Source organism: Silurus aristotelis (assembly GCF_946808225.1).
Source record: "Silurus aristotelis genome assembly, chromosome: 7".
NCBI lineage: Eukaryota > Metazoa > Chordata > Actinopteri > Siluriformes > Siluridae > Silurus > Silurus aristotelis.
Window position 1 is genome coordinate 12,018,639 of NC_139580.1, and position 21,355 is coordinate 12,039,993.

Consider the following 21,355-nt stretch of genomic DNA (forward strand, 5'->3'; position numbering starts at 1 on the left):
TGAAACATGCTGCAAAGGTGCGCATTGTTTTTTTATTAGTATCATTGTTGTTAATTATTAATTCTGTGAAGAGTTCTCTGCCAGCACTCACACTTGTCCTTCGGTGCAAACAAACACAAACTCAGACCATGGAATATCCGTAGGGAAGACAGAAATGAAAGCAGGAAGTCAGTAGAGGATGAGGGTAAAACAGGCAGGGAGGGCAAAATATGATGCCTCACTGGATTAGATGGAGAGATCATGGAGGCTTTGAAGGGAGGAGAGTAGCACAGGAGCGATAAAGAGAGGGGAGTGTGAAGGATGAAAGCTTAATATCACTTTCAAATGTGGGTGAAGCACAGCATAACATTAATGACAAGACATGACAGCAATACAATATTGGGAGTCCTGCAGCAGTCCGTGTGTGCTTGTGTGTGTCTGTGTGTGGGCATATGAGGATATCTCAGAGCACATAATAACCACAGTCACAATTGAATGCAAAAGCTTCTACTCCCACGAGTAAACCAATCAGCTGAAAATAATCTGTAATGATTGATTGATTGATTTAGCAAGCTACAGGAACTAAACAAAGCTACCATTTACACTGCGTCCTCTGCTAGTAAACATAATTCATATTGATTGAATGTTTCGAAATATGAGTTAAAATATTTGTTCAATAAATGCTATAATAAAAAAAAGCATGTGATTTGCCTTTCAGTTTGTGTTTTTGACACATCAGAATCAGGAACAGTGCCAGAGAATACTAAAATGTACAATTTAGAAATGGTAGCTTAATGGTGAAACATAAAACTTGGAATAAGGTTGTCATTAGTTTAAATCATGCTGCCCTTCCTGGACCCTTAAGCAAGACCCTTGCCCCTTAACTGCTCAGTTGTTTGAATGGGATAAATGTAAGTCGCTCTGGATCAGGGCCTCAAATGCCACAACTGTAAAATGTATAAACATAATATAACATAATACAGAAGAATTATAGTAAATGGCTGGTAATATTATGGCTTTAAATATAATTTATGATTATATAATTTAACCATTGGCATAACATTGGACGTATACAGTTATCTTGAATGTGTTTGTATGCTGTGGCTTTACAATTTTGCTTCAAAATAACTAAGAGGACCAAACCTGTTCACAATACTATCTATTAAAGAAACTGAGTGGCCTTTATAGTAAGGACCTCAACTCCATTGAACACCTTTGAGATGAACTGGTACTCTGATACCATTCCAGGCTTCATCATCTGAAATCAATGCTTGATCTTACTAATCCTCATGTGGCTGAATAAATGCAAAATGAGCTCCAAAATCTAGTGGAAAGCTTTTCCAGAGGAATGCAGGCTGTTAGCAACAAAAGGGGAAACAAGTCCATGTTAACTGGCTTGGTTTTGGACTGTAAAATTCAACACAGAGAGGGGTGTAGAGATCAGATGTGGCTATGTAATGTATAATTTTATTACAGTATCCATGAAGTTTACTAGTAAAATCAGAGTGTGTAACCCCAATTACAAAAAAGTTCTGGGTAACCTTTGGTGTATTTTTTATTTCATGATGCACCAAATGTTTTCAAATGGTGAAAGGTCTAGACTGCAGGCAGGCCAGTTAAGCACCCGTACTTGCTATCATGCTATTGTAATAGATGCATTATGCAGTTAGAATTGTCTTTCTTAAATACGCGAGGCCTTCTTCAAAAAGACGTTTTCTGGATGGAAGCATTTGTTGCTCTAAAACCTGTATATACAGACCCAACTTTTTTGAGACCTGTTTAAACATCTGATATATTTTCTATGTTCTATTGTAAATATAATATTGGTTTAATTGCATGGTGTTTTTATTTACATTTTAAACAGTCCCAACTTATTTAGAATTGAGGATGTAAACCATTTATGGCATTTGTCAGATGTTCTTATGCAGAGCGATTTATAATCACCTCGTTTCTATACAAATCCCATCAGTGACAGCTTGGTGGAACTGGGATTTCTACCCGAATCATGTTCATTGTTATGAGTTAGCAGTAGTGACACTATGTTGGTGCATCATGGTAAAATAACAGAAATCTATTGAGAGAACACAAATCTGCTGTAAAATCAGTCAAAATCACAAATAGAATCTGGCTTTTGATGCTCTAAAAGGTTACTGCAATCTTTGACAAATTAGCTTCTATACTTCCCCTCCTTTACACACACACACACACACACACACACACACACACACACACACACACACACACACCCCTTAACTCATCAACTTCTTCTGCCTTTCTTCTCTGCATCCTAATCAAGGACACACACCACAAGTACAGAAACTAATGAGAAACGAGGGCATGCGTGTGTGTTGCTATTTGATTAGGACACATTTTTTTGTGCACACACACACCTGTTACTAATGTGGTTTATGGTGCGTGCTTACGTGCGTGCACTGTATTGTTTCTTATTAATGTCCTTCTGTCAGAGGCTAATGGGGGTCATTACCATATTAGTCTAACGATCCCCCAAATTGCATCCCTTCACATACACATGAGCAAGCAAACACCACCCCCCCCCCCCCCCCCACACACACACACACACACACACACACACTTGTACACATCCAGACAGACTTAAACAGCCAGACAAAAACATGCAGGCACACAATGAGAGTAGGGCTTAGCACAGGACAAGATAAGCTTACAAGGATGTAAGTGAGAATGTTTACTACTGGGAGCAGAATAAAGACAAAAAAAAACAACATGCTCAAGCTTAGAAATGTGAGAGATTGGTTTAGGAGGAGGAAGAGAAAGCATTAATAAGGGATTAATATCTAAAGAGTGTGTGTGTGTGTGTGTGTGTGTGTGTGTGTGTGTGTGTGTGTGTGTGTGTGTGTGTGTGTGAGAGAGAGAGAGAGAAAAAGAGAGAGAGAGAGAGAGAGAGAGAGAGAGAGAGAGAGAGAGAGAGAGAGAGAGAGAGAGAGAGAGAGAGAGAGAGAGAGAGAGAGAGAGAGAGAGAGAGAGAGAGAGAGAGAGAGAGAGAGAGAGGAAGAGAGACTAACTTTGGTGTATTACGAAAGTGGTTAACTAATAATTCATTGCATGATTACACAGATGCAATATATTATCTTAGCCTTTGGGGGAAAACAAAAAGGTTTATGGGGCTTGAATTTTTAAAAGCCACTCATGGTTCCTACTTATTATCTTGCAATCTCAAGCAAAATAGAAAGAGTTACATTTCACACAAACAGAGTGCTCGAGGGCTTTTTACTTTTACTTTCCACAGAGGGGAAATGGAACTGTTTTCTTTATTTAGTTTTTTTTGCATTTCTTTTCTTTTACACTGTCTTTACTTTAGTTGTATCAAAAATCTAAACAAAGTGAAGCCGTCATACACTTCTAATACCTTCTTGAAAAGAGAGTTTCTTCTTACAACCTTCACCCACCATTTGTTCTTCCAAGTGAAGCACAGAAACCTCGATCTTAAAGGTGAAATCTATTATTCATGTATAAAAAAAGTGTAGGCAGGATTTCTGGATGGTTTTAAATGAATGGTGGCATTTCAAAAATGGTGTCTGGTGCGAAAATGTTACTCTGAGCCTACTAGAATTACAGAAAACTTTGCTGTGAAGCAAATATTTAAGCCTAATGCTAGTTGGACTCATGTAATTGTACTGGCTCTAAATGTTCTTTTGGTAATCGGTTATACAGATGTTTTTTCAAAGATGCCATAAATTTTTGTTGAATAAGGATAAAAGAGGAGAAAAGTACCTGTGATTTCTGGGTTAGATGGGTGGCATTACACTGTCATGTCAATCATAGTGACACTGGACACAGATGTGTTTAACTGCCATGTGACAGGGCGTGAGCAGTCCTTTAAAAAGGCATTGTTTGCTTATGTGTAGTGTTAATTCACATAATTCAGTAAATCTGGTTGTTTTCTGCATTAAGGGCTCCTTTTGACTAATCAGCTTAACAGAGGAGGTAGTCGCAGGAGAATACTTGTCAATTTACCATTCACCCAGCTGGCCACTCACTCTCTCATTTTCTTGTTGTATGTATTTTATAGTCAGGTGGCATATTCAAAGCCTAAACTGGAGACAATGTGTGTGAGAAGCAAGTATACCAAGTATGGGACAGCAATACAAGTTAGGGCTACATGCTACTTATCTTAAAAATAGTGAGACTGGAAGGTTAAATACTGTGCAGACAGTCCAATTAGAAATACTTCATTAACATATCCTCTCTTTTTTTCTGACAGACAGAAAGACATCTGGAGTCAAGGAGACCAATCAAGCAGCACATGTAATTGCAGACAAACAGCCTCGGAGGATTATGAAATGAAATGAGCAAATGCTGAGACACAAGAAGTTTTACAACTAATGAGACCATACAGGACATGCTGACTTTAGTCTTTTTCACCAACACTCTTTGCTTTCAATGAAGCATAATCATCCTTGGATAGACAAACATGCCAACTAAGAGAGCTCCCTCCCCCTTCAGCTGCGGCTCTGGGGGTTAAACCAGTCAGTACAGGCCATGGGCCGTAAGGCAGCTGGCACGAATAATCCAGTGCCAGCGCTGGGAGGACGTGGAGTTCTGTCACAGAAATGGGGACCTCTTTGCAGTGTAGGGGTGCAGACGTCACCGGGACTACGCTCACTTCACTCCTTAAAAAGAAGGAGTCATCCCACAGGGACAGTCCGTGGGAATTCTGTCCCTGTGGAAACCATGTCTCTAGACAGAGCCAAGCCTTCTTTGGGGCAATTTCGAAACTGCACAAGCAAAGTATCCCAGGATGAGACATCACAAGATGGCAGCGTCTACTGCCAGATTGAATCGCTCCGAACAAACCCTAGCCAGTCAGGCTGCAGAGGAAATTTTAAACGAAACCCTCGCTTCATCAATGGCAGTGTAGTAGCATCTGAATTGGTAGAAGGGGTCTGTAGTGAGGGGGTGGAGACAGGAGATGTGGGTAGTCAAAGAGAGACTGAAATGCGAATTCAGAAGAATGGTCAATCACTAAAAGGGGAGAAGACATGCCCTCTAGTACAGTGTGGGGGTGTGAGGTCATATGCTACGCATCCCCGTCCATGTAGTGTAATGACATCATCCAGACCATGCACAGCATGTGGACGAAAACTACAAGCTCCACCCTGCATTGCATCTGCATGCCAGAAACGAGATACCAGTCAGATTCGAGCAAGCATGACCCTTCCAATGCCACCTAAAAAAAAGGATATACCTAGACTGCAAAAACAGCAGTCTACAGACATGCACACAACTTACACCTCACACACATCTATCGCTTACACTCTTACTGGGAGCACACACAAAGAGAGCTCTCTTGATAAAAGTGACAGAACTACACAGGAAACAAAGACTCAACCAAATGATCCATGCACACACCCACACAACAAAACATGTAACAAAAACTCTGCAAATTTACAAACATCTACAAATTCATGTAAACAAAAAACATTAGAACACTCAAAAACCAACAAATTACAGACAAGATCTTTGACAAACAAAACACAGCAAAAAGAATCTACAGCAGCTCAGAAACAACATGCCCCGAAAGATGTACAGCTTACAGCAGAGTACACAAATAGCCAACCTTACGCAACTATTGCATCTGCTCCTTCATCTGTCTCCACCACCCCTAAACCACCTCCCACTGTGCTTTCTATTGGATCAGAATCACGAACCACACCTTCTCTCACAAATAAAAATGCCTCTAATTGCAAACCTTCAGAGCTAACAACTAAACTAATATCACCAGAGATTCAAAATGCCTCAGAGACCAAAGGAACCTCCCAAACCCTGCCCCTGAACCAAGAACAGAAATCTGAGATTACCCCAGAAACTAAACCACAACTGGTAGACTGTCAACCTCTACAGAAGAACCTGACAGAAGCACAGGTCCCACTGTGCAATGGGGTGCCATCAACCCTCCATGGACTACTACAGAACATAGAGGAGAACCTGCTGTCCAACCAAGAGAAGATAAAAGTTCTTCTCAATGTCATTCAAGACCTGGAGAAGAGCAAGGCCATGAGTGAGGGGTGAGACAGAATCTCAAGTTGCTGTTTTAGTTCCTGTTCAAAAGATGCACTTAGCAGTCTGTATTCTTACATGCTATAAGGGCTTACAAGGATCTAAGGTGTAGAAATTGACCACCCATTAGCCTTTTTTAAGCACTAAGCCTCACAGACATGTTTAAAAGTGCCCCTTTATGACCCCATAATGCACCACCAAAGGCTTATTTTTACCCAATGCCCATCTGCGGTATTGGTTAAGGCCCATCTTTGGCTGTTGATAGCAAAATATGGCATATTCAACAACATCAAAGCCAATGATAAAGAAAAAGATATGCAAATGTGTGTTAGAATGCCTTTCATCAGTCATTTAACATGTCATTGAGAAGCATTAGCTTCGCAACTCATGTGGAACAAACCACAGTAAAATAACTGATTAAATTGTGTTCCCTGTCATATGGGTGGCATGATGTACCAATAATACACAGCTGCCAACCTTGAAAACAAACCCTGTCACATTTTGTTTCAATTTCCACCTCATTTCAGCTCTTAAATCATATACTTGAGAGGTCTGTTATTCTTATACAATTAATGCAGACTAAATTAATTATATCTAACTGAAATCATATTGCTTAACTGAAATATAGGGCAAGTATGAAACTAATGCATTTATTATGTGACTATTCATTTGCACAAAGGTACAAATCAAGCCTGTCCTCACCTTAATTAGGTGTTATAAACTTTAAAGTCCTGTTATAACCATTCCAGACTTCCTAGATACTTTGGTACAGTATGTAGAAGTAGCTGTTTTTTTCTGATATTCAAAGTCACAAACCAGTACAGTATTAATGGACTGACCATTCTTCATCCATTTTTAACACATGTAGAACAAGTTTGTTTGTCTGTATGACTGTAACTGTCTAATGTAATGATTTATAATCCCACTATCTGCTGTCACCCAGAAGTGAATAGACTCCTTTCGGAGTCTGGCTCTTCTCTAGGTTTTTTCCTCATGTTGCCTCAGGGAGTTTTGTCGTGTCTACCTCTGGTTTGTTTATTAGAAATTTAGGACTAGGTCAGAATTTTTGTAAAGCTTTTTTGTTTGTTTAATTTAAGATAGTTTTGCTATTCAAATAAAAATTACATGAAATTTATTTTTTGTGGTAAAATATGCCTCCGAACATAATTTTTCCGGAATGATTGAACCTGTACTGGGCTTGTGATCATACAGTGTCCAAAGAACTTTGTTATTTTCTGAACTTAACTAGAGGACTGGTGAACCAGGGTGTGCCATTGGAAGGGAACCACATGAATTGGATCAAGGCTTTGGAGTATTCTGTAGATTATTTGGGAAGTTATCAAGAATCAAAACTATCAGTGTAACTTTTTTATACCTCTTCTGTTGTTCTGAGTATTCCTTATTGATCATTAAACTATTCAAAGTGCTTTTTTTCTTTTTTTTTTATTCGCTTCATCATGGCTCTTATATTTTCCAGTTTACTGTCACTTCGTCACAAAGACTCCTTTTTCAGCCTTTCTGGTCACTTTTTATAATCCTGTCCACTTTATAACTCCCTCTGACAGACAGCTCTATGTGTGTGTGTGTGTGTGTGTGTGTGTGTGTGTGTGTGTGTGTGTGTGTGTGTGTGTGTGTGTGTGTGTGTGTGTAAAATACTAGGGCATGTGACTGTACAGATTGCTGACATTTGTTCCTATGTATTATTTATGTCTTTAAACAGACGCTGTTCTTACCGAACCGGGCAGGACATCAACAACTGCTCGACCTGCCAGAAAACAGCTTGCATCATTTACAGGTATTGTATACGCAAATACAAAGAAAAAAAGAGCCTTAAAGAAAAAAGTTCAGCAAAAAATCATTTTTACCAAATTGCCTTCTTGCTCCCAATGCAGGCAGTTAACCAAGACATGTCTGGTTTCTGACATTTGCACAGGAGCTCCAGGGCTGGGTATCAAGTAATAGAAATCTATTTCAACTATAAATCTTTTCTGCAGTCTTATTACCAAGAACTATACAATAGTCTGAATTTATCCTTAAAATAATCCAAAATAGGGCGGTGTGTTCACAAGAAAGTGGGATTACTGCTAACTGTTATAATTTCCCTATAACAGCATGTTGCAAAGTATTTTATTCTTTCTAAGCTACTTCCAAAAATAGTATGAATGTGAATTGTATGAATGAATCATTTTTTAGTGGTATTTAAGGTTCATTTCTGTCATCTATCAGGATCTGGGCCACCACACTATATTGCCCATTAGCCCTTGCATGTCATATGACTGCATCACATGTCACTGATCACTTAAATCTGTTCCTACTCAAACCCTGAGTTAGCACCTTTATTGTTCACGTGCAAGTGTGTCTCAGCTTTCTCCTAGTTTTTGTGCTGTTTTGTTTAGTATTTATGGTTTATCTTTACAATGTTTTATAGTTTTGGTTATCAATTAATACAAATAAGAAGAAATTTAGTAGAAACTAGAAATAGTCTGCACTTGCATTCGCCTTCCCCTTCATTACGTAATATCATCACGTCCATTATACTGCACAGTTGTTCCTTTATCAGTTTCTTATTTACAGAAATTATCCTCAAATATATTATTATATATATTTCCTTATTGAATAGCAAAACACAGTGTATAAATCTCTACATTATAATCTAAGATTTTCTGATGTAAAGTCTATTTTAATAAGTTTTTATGAAAGAATATAAAACACATTTGAACAAGCAAATTAATTTTAAAGTAATAATTTGCATTATAGGCAGTTATATTAGTATTAAGGAATCAACCCCTTATGACCAAGCAAAATGTAGAATTTGAACAGACTTCTTGTGTAATACAAATTTATGCCCAAAAATATTTCCCCTTCAGAAATCATGTCATGGAGTCTTATTTGGGTGACACTTCCATTACATGTTTCTTTGTCCTCAGAGCCCCAATGCACAACAAAAGAAGCACATGTCAGGCAGCAACAATCGACTATAGGCATAAGCGGGTAATTATGTAGATTTGATTTCTCACCAACCATTACTTTAATGTGATATAATTTATCAAATGTGTTTTCCCAAATTTAACACACACACACACACACACACACACACACACACACACACACACACACACACACACACACACACACACACACACACACACACACACACAAATACTGGTTATTTATGTGAAGAGGAGGCCAAGTTTAATAAGTGGATGTGTTGTAGCGTTGAGCTCTGAAAGCTGTTCTGCAGGGTTTATCATTAGCATTAAGCGGGTTCACACTTGCAGTTAAAAGAAATTGAGCCCTATGGGATGTGGATAAACTCAAACATACACACACATACACAAACATAACAAACCGCACACTTAGACTCAGATCCTATGTTCTTTGGGGACTTAGATGTCCGTAAACACACAGGGAGGTTTCAGTGTTTGAATCTCGAGTTGCTTTGGTATATTTGGGAACACTTAAAAAAAAAGCCCTACAAATTCTCTCAAACCTCTCTCTCTCTCTCTCTCTCTCTCTCTCTCTCTCTCTCTCTCTCTCTCTAGCTGCATTTCTCTCTCTCTCTCTCTCTCTCTCTCTCTCTCTCTCTCTCTGTCTGCATTTCTCTCTTCTCTCTCTCTCTCTCTCTCTCTCTCTCTCTCTCTCTCTCTCTCTCTCTCTCTCTCTCTCTCTCTCTCTCTCGCTCTCTCTCTCTGTCTGCATTTCTCTCTCTCTCTCTCTCTCTCTCTCTCTCTCTCTCTCTCTCTCTCTCTCTCTCTCTCTCTCTCTCTCTCTCTCTCTGTCTCTTTCTCTATTTTTTGCTGCTACATGTATCATATTTTGACCTGCTGGGATGAAAAGCAGAAACATCTTTGCACCATTAGAAATCTCAAACCAACACACAAACACATTACACTTTAACAAAACATACACATTTCCACACTTGCACACATGTTCACACACTATCTTCCAAGTTCCAAGCCACTTGTTCTCTTTTATATACACACACACACACACACACACACACACACACACACACACACACACACACACACACACATACACGCACAAAAGTGAAGCCAGCCTCGGGAATTAATTACATTTCGGAAGATTTTTCCTGAAGCTTTATCCCACACCAACTGAGTTGAACCCCACCAAAACACACACACACACACACACACACACACACACACACACACACACACACACACACACACACACACACACACACAGGACATGCACATGCTCCAACAATGCTCTACATGCACACGCAAGCGTGTTAACAGTGTGTGATAAGCACACAATGCATTTAGTTGGTTTGGTTTATATGCACCTCACAAAAACCTTCACAAGTGCTTTTCAGCCAGAATACTAAATCAAAAAGATTTCACATTGTTTTCTTTTCCTTTCCTCTTTATCAGACACACACACACCACATTATGCCTGATGACATAACTCATTGGCTTATGATTTCTGGAGATAAATACTCTTTCACCATTTCTTTCTCTGGAGACAGGGGCAGCTTTAGAAAGATTTTTAAAAGCATGGACACCCTTGCAAATTATTTATTCACAGTTTCTGTTCAATTTCCCCCATTTTACTCATCTTACCTTTTCACCTTTCCACCATGTCTACTTTATCCCCTTTCACAGGGGCGGATTAGTGAACAAGCCTCTGCCTACAGGCTCTCTGTATGATTGCGGCCCTCTGATTGGTCAAAAATCTTTATTTAATTATTTTTTTAAACACACCTGGATTGATGCATGAATCCCACATCCAGCTGATCACTTTTAAAGTAATAGAATTTTACAGCACAGGTTTAAATTTAAAAAGAGAAGATACAATAATTTTACAATTTTTAACCAATAATATAAACCATATAATCTTGAACCATGAATATTTTTTGCATAATAATGTACATGCAACTCTAAGGTATTTCATGCCAGAAAGCAGAACTAGAAAAAAAAGATATAATGCAATAATGGGAAAGGCGTTCTTTGCCTAACTATGGATGAAAATATTTCATGAATTATCTTAGGAAAATAACTAGTAAGATGCAAAATGGCAGGACTTTGCATTGCATCTTTTTCAAATCCATTTAAATATTCACTAAACTGGCAAGGCATAACAAATGTGCATTGACAAATACAATAAGTATACGCTAATGTTTTGTGCCTGCTTTGTCTATGCTTCATTAAGAAGATTCATTTTAATATGTCCTGATAAATGAACGCCTCACACCTTTAGCAAGCGGCAGTGCCGCAGATCTTCTCTGGCATGCTGCCTCACACACGTCCGCATTTAAACTAACAAACAGCTCAAATGGAGAAAAGAGGTTTTAGTTGCAGCATGGTGATTAAAGAACAACAGCATTGCCTGCATCTACAAAAAAAACATGTTCTCACAAGTTTCAACACTTAACAGCTGGCACAAAACGCTAAATCATTCATAAGCAGTTGTGGATGAAGTACACTCTTCCCTGTACTTTAGTAAAGAAAATTCCTCCAGTAAAAGCACTTTTTATTCATTTCTATTTAAGGAAAAGTACAAAAGTACTTGTGAATATGTACTAATCTATTGAATTACACTATATGGACAAAAGTTTGTGGATACCTGACTAAGTAATAACTAATAAGTTAGTATGTACTTTTTGAACATCCCATTCCACATTTAGTCCCCATCTGCTGTTATCATGACCTTCACTTTTCTAGGAAGATGTTCCACTAGATTTTGGAGTGTGCTTGTGGAGATTTTCACTCATTCAGCCACAAGGGTGTTAGTAATGTCAGGTACTGAGGAGGCCTGGGGTGCAGTCAAAGTTCCAATTCATCCACGAAGGTGTTTGGAGTTGAAGTCAGAGCTCTGTAGCAGGCCACTTAAGAAATTCCACTCCAAACATATCTTCATGGTGCTGGTTTTATGTGTCATGTTAGACCAGTTTTGGGTCTCCTAGTTGGAGTGAAATTTAATGCTAAAACATTCAAAGACATCATATACAAGGGTGTACCTCCAACTGTGTGATAACACTGTTGGGGAAAACCACATATGAGTGGAAAAGTCTGGTGTCCCTTTACTTTTTTCTATCTAGTGTATATTTAATAAATGATGCAAAGCAATACTTAATTCTCCTGTGCATCATCAAATATTTGTAGGCAGAAAAATTAATTTTGCTGCAGACACATAGTAAGAATTACTCTGATGAACTGTAGGTATAATTTAACCCAATTTGATTATCACTTCTAAGGATAACTATGTTTCCTAAAAAAATGCTCTTGAATTTTTTAATGAAGCATTTAAAATCCACTAGTCTTCCACTGTTTGCAAATGAAAGATTACTAGTTAGCCATAACTAGCTAAAATTAGCTGACAATGTCCGTTGGCTGTTTGTGATGTTGCCAGTGAGTAAGACAAACTAAGAGCACTTTTTTTTTACTTGCCCTGGTCCAAAATAAATAGAGATCTAGAGAAGACCAGATACCACCCCAATAAACAATTGTTCTTTTGTGTCTTTTTTCTTTTCTTTTTTTTTTTTTTTACTTTTCAGTATTTTTTTCTAGAGAGACACACACAATCTGGGTTGGCTAATTGCTGTGTAGTAAGTTGCAGGCTGGGATTATTGTGCATGGGTTTAATTTTGTCATTTGTATGTCGTTGTATTTATTTATTTTTATTTTTTTGTGAACTACTGGTGCATTGATCCCATCCTGCTTATGCACTGTCAATCAATTTTTTTTTTAAGTTAGCATAATTGACTGTAATTTTCGACAGGTGACAAAGGAAAGGTTAAGTGAAATTCTTGTAAAAGGCACATATAAAGAGTGAAGATTTCTGTTAAGCAGATATGCAAAAAGAAGAAATTATCGACTGTGGGAAACTCTGCTGAGAGTGACAAGTGGCTCATTAGTCAAATTCGTTTGCAGTTTTATTTCATCTGCAAGATACTTGCCCCACTTTTAGAGAGACCAACAAACCAGCAAGAGCATTCCCCAAGCACACCCAAGTCCTTCATATTTTACAGTTTTTAGCTGCAGAAACATTTTAACTTTAAAAATGGAGACAGGTCTGGCATTTTGTACCCATCTACAAACTGAATAATGAACATACGTACTATGTACTCTTATCGCACACGCTGAAATACATTACATTTCTAAATGTGGCTGCATAAAACACAATACCTAAATATTTCCACCCCACTTCTGCTTTTCCAGGCATACCTGCGACAATACTTTGCACGTAGTCATAAAAATCAGCATTAAAAAAAATGGTTTGCCATATACAGCAATTCGAGGTCTTTATTTATGTCAATGAGTATGATCATGTATGACTAGAGCAATTTAGGAACATGTAGGATTTCTTAACAGTCTTTGCCTACAGCTTTGCATATGCACCTGTAATAAATCCAAATATTACTAATGCACACTGGTGGTTCTTACGTACAGAATTAGAACTTATTCAATGCACGCGTTGATAAATGAGACCCCAGGTGTTGATGTTATTTTTGAGATAATGCGCTCGGATAGGAAAGGTGACCTCTGTGCTGTTCTTATTCCCTACTGTTTAGTTTATCTCAAAACAGATTTCTTTTTTTTTCAGCATGTAAATTTGGTCTGTGATGATTTATAGGTACATTATGGTGGTGTAGAAAACTATGTAGTGCACTATTTGTTCAATAGAATAACATTTTAAGACTTTGGTAATGGCATGTCAAAAACTACACAAAGTTGATGTGATGGAAAACCCATGTATATTATTTTTGTTTTAAAAAGCAAACCTAATCCTAAACATTTAAATGAACTATATTGTGCTTTAAAAGAGGTTTGTGAAGAAAAAAAAAATGCCCGCAGAAACTTGCTTATGGAAATGTGTTACAGTATAATATCGCTTTGCTTGAATGTTAAAATAACATACAAAAGTTAACAGTTTGCAATATAAGTTTATGTATAGGAGTTGGAATTGTCTAGAGGTCATATATTAAGTATGCCTTTACATTTATGGCATTTTGCAAACACTCTTAGCCAGAGCGACTTACAATCATTTCATTTCACAGCTTGGTAGTGGGATCTGAACTTACAATCTTCCGATTAAAAAACCAACACCTTAACAAAATAAGCTGCCACTTCTCTCGTGTATTCCGTTATGCCATTCATAGTCACACTTTCGTTTAGGATCCCAATTAATTCCGTAACAAATGTGTCTCTGTACAGTATATGGTCCTTGATTTATAAATTTTGATTTATATATTTATATATTTTGATTTACCGTAATTTCCGGACTATAAAGCGCGCCCATATATAAGCCGCATATAATGAATTTTACAAATATTTTTATTTTGAACATAAATAAGCATGCAGGTGTCTACACTAATGAACTTTACACAGGCTTTAACGAAAGACACGTTACACACGGTGTAACGGGTGAAATATTTTGCGCTTCCTTTAGGAGCATAGCAGTATTTTGGGAATAGCCTGGCACTGTATTTTTCCGCTATTACTGCATGTGTTAAAGACGAGGATTATGTCCTTATTATTTTCTGATGCTCATTTCTAAGTTTCTTTGCCTAACCCATAACACTGTTGCCAAGAAAAATAAAAAAGCACGAGTTTTGGAAACCTTATATGATTTCTGTTGCAACTGGAGTTAGCGAGATCTCCCTTCACCCAGACTCAACGCGTTACAATGGCTTGTATCTAAACAGTAGCCTACCAAGAAAGTCATTGTTCACTGTCTTCCTCCTTCCTTTCACAACTATTTCTCTCGGGAGTTTATCTTTTGGCATTGTCGTGCGTTTAAAAAAAACCTTTTTTTCTCCCGATGCCGTGCAGATCAGAAGAACAGGTGAAGTGCGTTTTTTGGTACCGTTCGGAAATTTCATTGGTCTAATGTTATTGGGGTTCAGTTTTTTGGCTTGAAGTTTGTGAAACCGGGAAAAACCCAGGAAAAATTCATAACTAAGCCGCTTTGTTGTTTAAGCCGCGAGGTTCAAAACGTGGGAAAAAAGTAGCGGCTTATAGTCTGAAAAATAGGGTATATATTTATTTATATTCGATTTCCCCACTTCTTCCGTTTTTTTGTAACAGCATTAGTTCTATTCAGCATTATGTAGCTCTGACTGGCCTGCAAAAGTCAATCGTGGTAACGTCTACAAGGTTTTATACTATTTCTGTCTCTCTCCTGCGCACGCACACACACACGCACACACACACACACACACACACACACACACACACACACACACACACACACACACACACATACACAAAGAGTGATTGGCCTGTCATAGATAGCAGTGGGTTTAGTATCGGAGGATGCAGTCCTCTGCAGGATTAAATAGGTCATTATGTACCTCTCCTCACTAACACAGATAAAGACAAAAACACCAACAGCAGCATGTCCTGCCGTTAGGTAGAAGCTAAAAAAGAAAGAACCATGTTGGAAGGATCACAGGATTAGAGACAGCAAGCAAAAAAAGCTTAGGATAGAAAGGAGGAAATATGGAGGGAAGTAGACGGAGAGGGCGGCTGTGGTGGGTGAATTGGGTAAGCTGTTAAGATAAGAAGCAAGATAGTGATCTATGAGTATACTGCTCTCGGCTAGCATGAATGCATCAGTGTGTGTCTGAGTGTGTGGCTAGGAGTTGTGATTAATGTTTTATGTTGGCCTGTTGTTTGTCTCGGGTACCACAAACAGGCCACTAGAAGCTGTCTCAGAGACTTGATGAAATATCTCACTTTCTCTTTTTCTTGCTATAGTCCAAAGGCAAGCATTTTTTATTAATATGACAAGAAGACTTTGTTTAGTGAAACCTAATAACAGCTATTAGGATCAATTGATCACAACACAATGATCAAAATCTCTTTTGTGGACTATACATTTTTCATTTTAATCTAAAGTAATGTTGCATAATTATCAAAGGCACAACTGCCACATTAAGAATAATATTGTAGTTTTAGCAGGACTATAAGACATGGGTGTGTTGATAGTGGGTGATGACACACTCCTCGGTTAAAGACAAAAATAATGAGCTTTTTAAATCTACAATCTTGTGTTCAGCATAAGACCATTTACAGTATGTACTCTCTTTTAATGATAATTTAATTCTATTCCAATTTTAGATTTACACATCAGGTCACACTGCATATATCAGCAGTGTTTTGGGGAGCCGTTAAGTTATTATATGTGCAAAAAAATCAACTCCTATAGAGGATGTTGCATAGAAATTCAAATGTTTCATCAGTTATGCAGCGTTTAATAGTGCAGCACATATCAGTTTCAGCCTGCAGAGAGGGAAAAGCAAACACCCTTTAAAATACCGCACACAAGAATGTTAAGCAGTGTTTATCCAAAGAAAATATTAATTTCAGTTTAAGTTTGCAATCTTTTATATCTATTGTATTAATATTTCATTCTACAGCAAAAATTGTTTTAAGCTAATCGCTGCATACTGGAAAATTATAGGCTTAAATATTTAGTGGTATACAGTATTACCACTTTCCTGTTGCTAGCTTTCACTATTTCTTAAAAAGGCTGCTGCAAAAACTGCTACAGCAACAATTTTCCCACTATGACTAGTCTGTGCACTCAAATTTATTCCCTCGAAATGAAATCATTATAGTTTATAGTGACTTCAACATTCTTTGCTGAGTTTGTAAGACTGCAGTCATGCTGCCTAAATCAAAAAGGGTCATGTCTTCATGTTCGCATTTATAGAGGTGGAATCCAGGAATCATAATCCTTCTGAGATTATAGTTTAATCTCTCTCGTTGTCTCTCTCTCTCTCCAACTCTTTTTGTAGTGTGGAGCATGATTTCCGTCTGCAGGAGGGCCGCTTCCAGAGTGTCCTTGAGGCATTGGACATGGAGTATGATGTTCCTTATTTCCCTAAAATGGACCCCTCTCGACCACGGAACAAGAACCGCATCAAGAAACTCCGTCGGAAGTGCTTCTGGTGGCTATAGCCTTCGGCACTGGCTGCCAAGGCAACGATTACCATGAGCATCGCTATTACAGCGGCAGGCTCTGTGCATTCCAATTACAGGAGACTTGTCCGTAGCCAAGGAACAGCTCTATGAGCTTGTGGCTTTTTGGGTGTGAAAACAGTTTGATTTGTAATTATGGAGTTACACCAGCACTGTCATCATGGAGATATTATATTCAATCCTAGAATGTTGCTAAACCTGAGAATAAAAGATTACTGAGAATAATCTCATGGCCAAACCCCGAGAACAACGGTTTTGGTTTTTGCTCTCCATTTAAAATCCAAGAATTTCTTTTTTGTGTCTTTCATGTTTTAAATTTCTGTCTAAAAAAACAAACAGGCACACCAACCAGGATAATGAAAACTGTAAGATACGTCTGATGCCCCAAGAGACCTAAGCAAGACACAGGCAGTCAATAGGCCCTCTTTGATGATTGACAGAACTGTGATTCAGTCAATACTGCCCTTCACGGTGACTGTCAGAAATCTAACGCAATCGAGACAATCTGTCTCAAATGGCGATATTTCAGCGCTGCATTCACCAGCTGAAGGAGAAATGTAGACGAACTCAGCACTAACTGCAGTTTAAGCTCAATGTGGTTCTAGAAATCTTATAAAAATAAGTAGAGCAGTAGAGACAATTGTTCAGATTTTTTTTTTAACTGGTTGCGTCATGCGTGACAGTCTTGAACATGGGCAGTGCAGGATTTGCTGGTTATGCTGGTTAATATTCCTTAATTTTCATCCTAATCCCTATCTAGCACATGTATACAATGGTTGATCAATCATAAATGTATTAACTAGCTAGCTTGTCAAGTCAAAGCTCCAATGTGCTGGCTTGACCCATACTTTTGTTGACTACAAATCAGTAGACTAAAATAAAATATTAGCACTGTCAGTGTCATCCAGAGATTGTAGTGATGGTATGTTGCAAGGCAGCAAGAAAGATAAATCTTCCATGTTCTTTATTTGGGAAGGATGGTCTTGTGAGTTCTGGTATGTGGAAGAGGGCACATCACACTCTTCTGTGTAATGCTGCCTAGTGATACAGCATTAAAGTCATCTTGAAAAAATCTGGTAGCTGTGATGTAATAGGGAAGAGTAGATAGTGGATGGAAATCGGTGATCAGTTTGGGGGAGAAAATGAAAGGAAAAGAGTATTAATGTTAGCTAATAACATATGGTGAGTAGTTTAGTGAGTTTAGTGAGTGAGTTTAGGACAAACTAAAAAAACCAAAACAGCTTATGATTATTATCCATTTTTATCCACACTGAAAAAGAGGAGCTTTAATATGATTTCACCTGACTGTCTCCTTCTCTCACCCTGGTTAGAATGTCAAGGTTGTAGTCTTGCAGTCACATCACTGACAGTTTTATTCCAAATTTCAACAATTGCATGTTAATGTTTAGAGTGAATCCCTGCTGTTTTCCAAATGGAAATATGTGCTGATTGTATACCATGCCAGCAATGCAGAAATAGAGATTAGGATGAAAAAGTGGAATATTCCTTTAAGCCCTGCTTCTTTTCATGAACACCTGTCCAAATTTCTCTCCATAGCAATATATTTTTTTGAGACTAATGTAACATGTACAGGATACCGATGAGAAAAATTGCAATCTATATGCATTAGAGTTTCACAGTGTGACGTCATTAGTGGTATGGACACACACACACACACACAGTCTTCCACCTTTTGTCTGTCTTGATCGTTAACACGTCCCATTAATGTATTTTTGTAAGCTGCTATTTTAATAGGCTAAAATGACATTATCCATGATTCTCCCTGCCACCATTTGGCTGTAGCCACAGCTGTTTGTATATGGTTTATTTGGGATGATATGAATAAAATGTGTATTTTGATGCAGTGATTGTTACCAGACTGCTGATGGGTAAATGGGGAAATATGTTGTGGGCCCTACGCAATACACACAAAATGCTGTGCTCACCGCTGAGCACCAAATCAGCACAAATAGCTTTGAAAGCACTGAAGAAAAACTAGATTTAAAATAAAGCAAAAGTATTAAAGGTTGTAGAAATGCTTAATCTTTTATACAATGCATCAGAAAATGACAATCAGTAACCAGTTTAAATTGGGCCATTTAAAGCAGCTTTTTAAGGCAAATTTATGTCCATTCAGGCTGAATAGATGGAATGGTGCTTATTCAGAACGTTTGAAAAGGAAACAATGTAGTGGTGAAAATAGGGAAGAAAAAAGAATAGTGATTAACTGTGATAAATGGCTCGAAACGGATCTTCCTTGAGTCTAAAAAGCAATAAACATCTTTAACAAAATGCTACGCATCATAAAAACAGGGCAAAAGAGGAAGAAAAATGGCCAAAAAGCATGGCAGACTCACAATGAGGGCGTGCTCTCGGCCCATGGTGATGACTGTGCGGTTTATCGTCCTCAGCAGAGTCGCCACAATGTCCTGAACATGCTGAAACGTTTCCCCCTTTAATTCAACAGAAAGGCCCGCAAAACATTTAATTAACAAATATGTAAGAAAAAGATGCATTTATTTTAGTTAACATCTGAGAAAAGCATACCGTACATTACTAACACACTCACGTGCCCATGCAGTGACAGCCTGCTTCAAAATGCATTACTCTGCCCTGTGTAGGTTGGCTATTGAGTGAATAAGATAACTGTATTTTTGTTTTTAACTGAGGAAAATGTCCAAAGTTTCAAAAGCTTGTTTAAAACAACCCTTCTAGGAAAAAAAAAAGGTGACAATTTCCAAGATGTAATTCAAGTGCTTTTCAGATTGGTCTTCGAGACAACAAACTACAAAAAGGGAACAAATGAGAAGCTTTTCTGTCTCTTGATGAATTGCACTGGTTGAAAAAAGACAAAGGGGGTGGTATTGTCCAGAACCAAGTGACATCAAACTTTAATAGAATATTACTGATTACACAATATACTCCAACTAACACCCCTCCCCCTCCCCCTCCACACACACACACACACACACACACACACACACACACACACACACACACACACACACACACACACAAACACCAACTATTCTTTTATCCTCGACACATAGGCACATAAAAGGGTAGCAATTAAATCCTCAATAACACTATCATTATTGAGGAAAACATAATGGCTCAGGAAGGAATTGTGTGTCTGGTCTCTGTGTGTGTGTGTGTGTGTGTGTGTGTGTGTGTGTGTGTGTGTGTGTGTGTGTGTGTGTGTGTGTGTGTGTGTGTGTGTGTGTCTGTGTTTGTGTGTGTGTGTGTGTGTGTGTGTGTGTGTGTGTGTGTGTGTGTGTGTGTGTGTGTGTGTGTGTGTGTGCATTTTTGTAGATAGTCACTGACTATGGAATAGTGAACATAATTTTTCTCCCCGAATAAAGTATGTAAGAAACGTGTGCGTGTGTGTGTGTGTGTGTGTGTGCGTGTGTGTGTGTGTGTGTGTGTGTGTGTGTGTGTGTGTGTGTGTGTGTGAGAGAGAGAGAGAGAGAGAGAGAGAGAGAGAGAGAGAGAGAGAGAGAGAGAGAGCACCACACTATCCTACATGATCATCATTCTTTGATAAGCTGTAAACATGTTTTGAAACGGTGATGAGTCCTCCTAGACTGCTGCACTCGGTTCGAGTCGTAAGCATTAGCCTTGCCTCTGGCACTTTCCCCTTCTGCTTTTTTCCGCTGTTGCTTTGTCCAAATGAAACCTGTTTGATCCGGACCAAGCAGCTGTCTGGGATGCTCTGTGTGACTCCATCCTGGTGAGTGGATCTGAGGCTTGCTGGAGGCTTGTCATATGCAGTCTGCTCTGCACAGACAACTGAAACCTAGCTTAACTTCAAAAACCACATCAAAATCCTTTTAAACACTGCAGTACAGAAGTGCCAGACCTCAGATGACTGGCAGAGAATGGAGGTAGCAGGCATTCATACATCCTGGGAGATCCCTGCACTATCTCAAACCCTCATACCCTCCTGGGGATGACTGATAAACCTTGCGGTAGTAAGTAGTAAAGGAAACTTTATTGATTTCCACTTAACACATGTGAGGATTCTCGGGGAGTTATGAGCACATGTGCCTCCGCCACTGAATATATCCTAGTTTCATGGCCTTTCCATATCTTAGCTGAGTGCTTGTGGGCATTTCCCATCATATACATTAATCCATTTAAGTATGTGCAATTTTTTTGTTGATTATAGGTTTGAGTTCTGAATAACAAAATACGCTTCAGAATGACACAAATATAATTATAATATTTGCATCTCATTAATGCATCACTCAACACTGTGCACACAGAATAGTAGCTTCATTGTGCATTACCTCATGTAGGAAACAAGCACCATGAAGCAAAAGGTGGTGGAAGTAAAGTAAATGTTGGCAAATGTGACAGATTGGGGAGGAAGTATCTTGATAAATAAT

The 21,355-nt window shown here is 38.4% G+C and overlaps 2 protein-coding genes across 3 annotated transcripts in view; one reads left to right on the forward strand and one right to left on the reverse strand.

Moving 5' to 3' along the window:
* insyn2b (inhibitory synaptic factor family member 2B) overlaps positions 1 to 18,831 on the forward strand; it is a 36,587-nt gene extending 17,756 nt beyond the window's left edge. The window contains exons 2-4 of one of the 2 annotated variants that reach the window (XM_083547086.1): positions 4,220 to 6,023; positions 7,736 to 7,810; positions 16,784 to 18,831. In XM_083547086.1, coding sequence (XP_083403212.1) covers positions 4,498 to 6,023; positions 7,736 to 7,810; positions 16,784 to 16,946 — 1,764 coding nt within the window. In that variant the 5' untranslated portion in view covers positions 4,220 to 4,497 and the 3' untranslated portion in view covers positions 16,947 to 18,831. The remainder of the gene's footprint in view (positions 1 to 4,219; positions 6,024 to 7,735; positions 7,811 to 16,783) is intronic. The other variant, XM_083547087.1, reaches the window with a different exon arrangement.
* Positions 1 to 21,355, reverse strand: part of dock2 (dedicator of cytokinesis 2) — a 122,616-nt gene that overhangs the window by 45,082 nt on the left and 56,179 nt on the right. Inside the window, exon 26 of the mRNA XM_083546912.1 lies at positions 19,325 to 19,420. Within this exon, the coding sequence (XP_083403038.1) occupies positions 19,325 to 19,420 (96 nt within the window). The remainder of the gene's footprint in view (positions 1 to 19,324; positions 19,421 to 21,355) is intronic.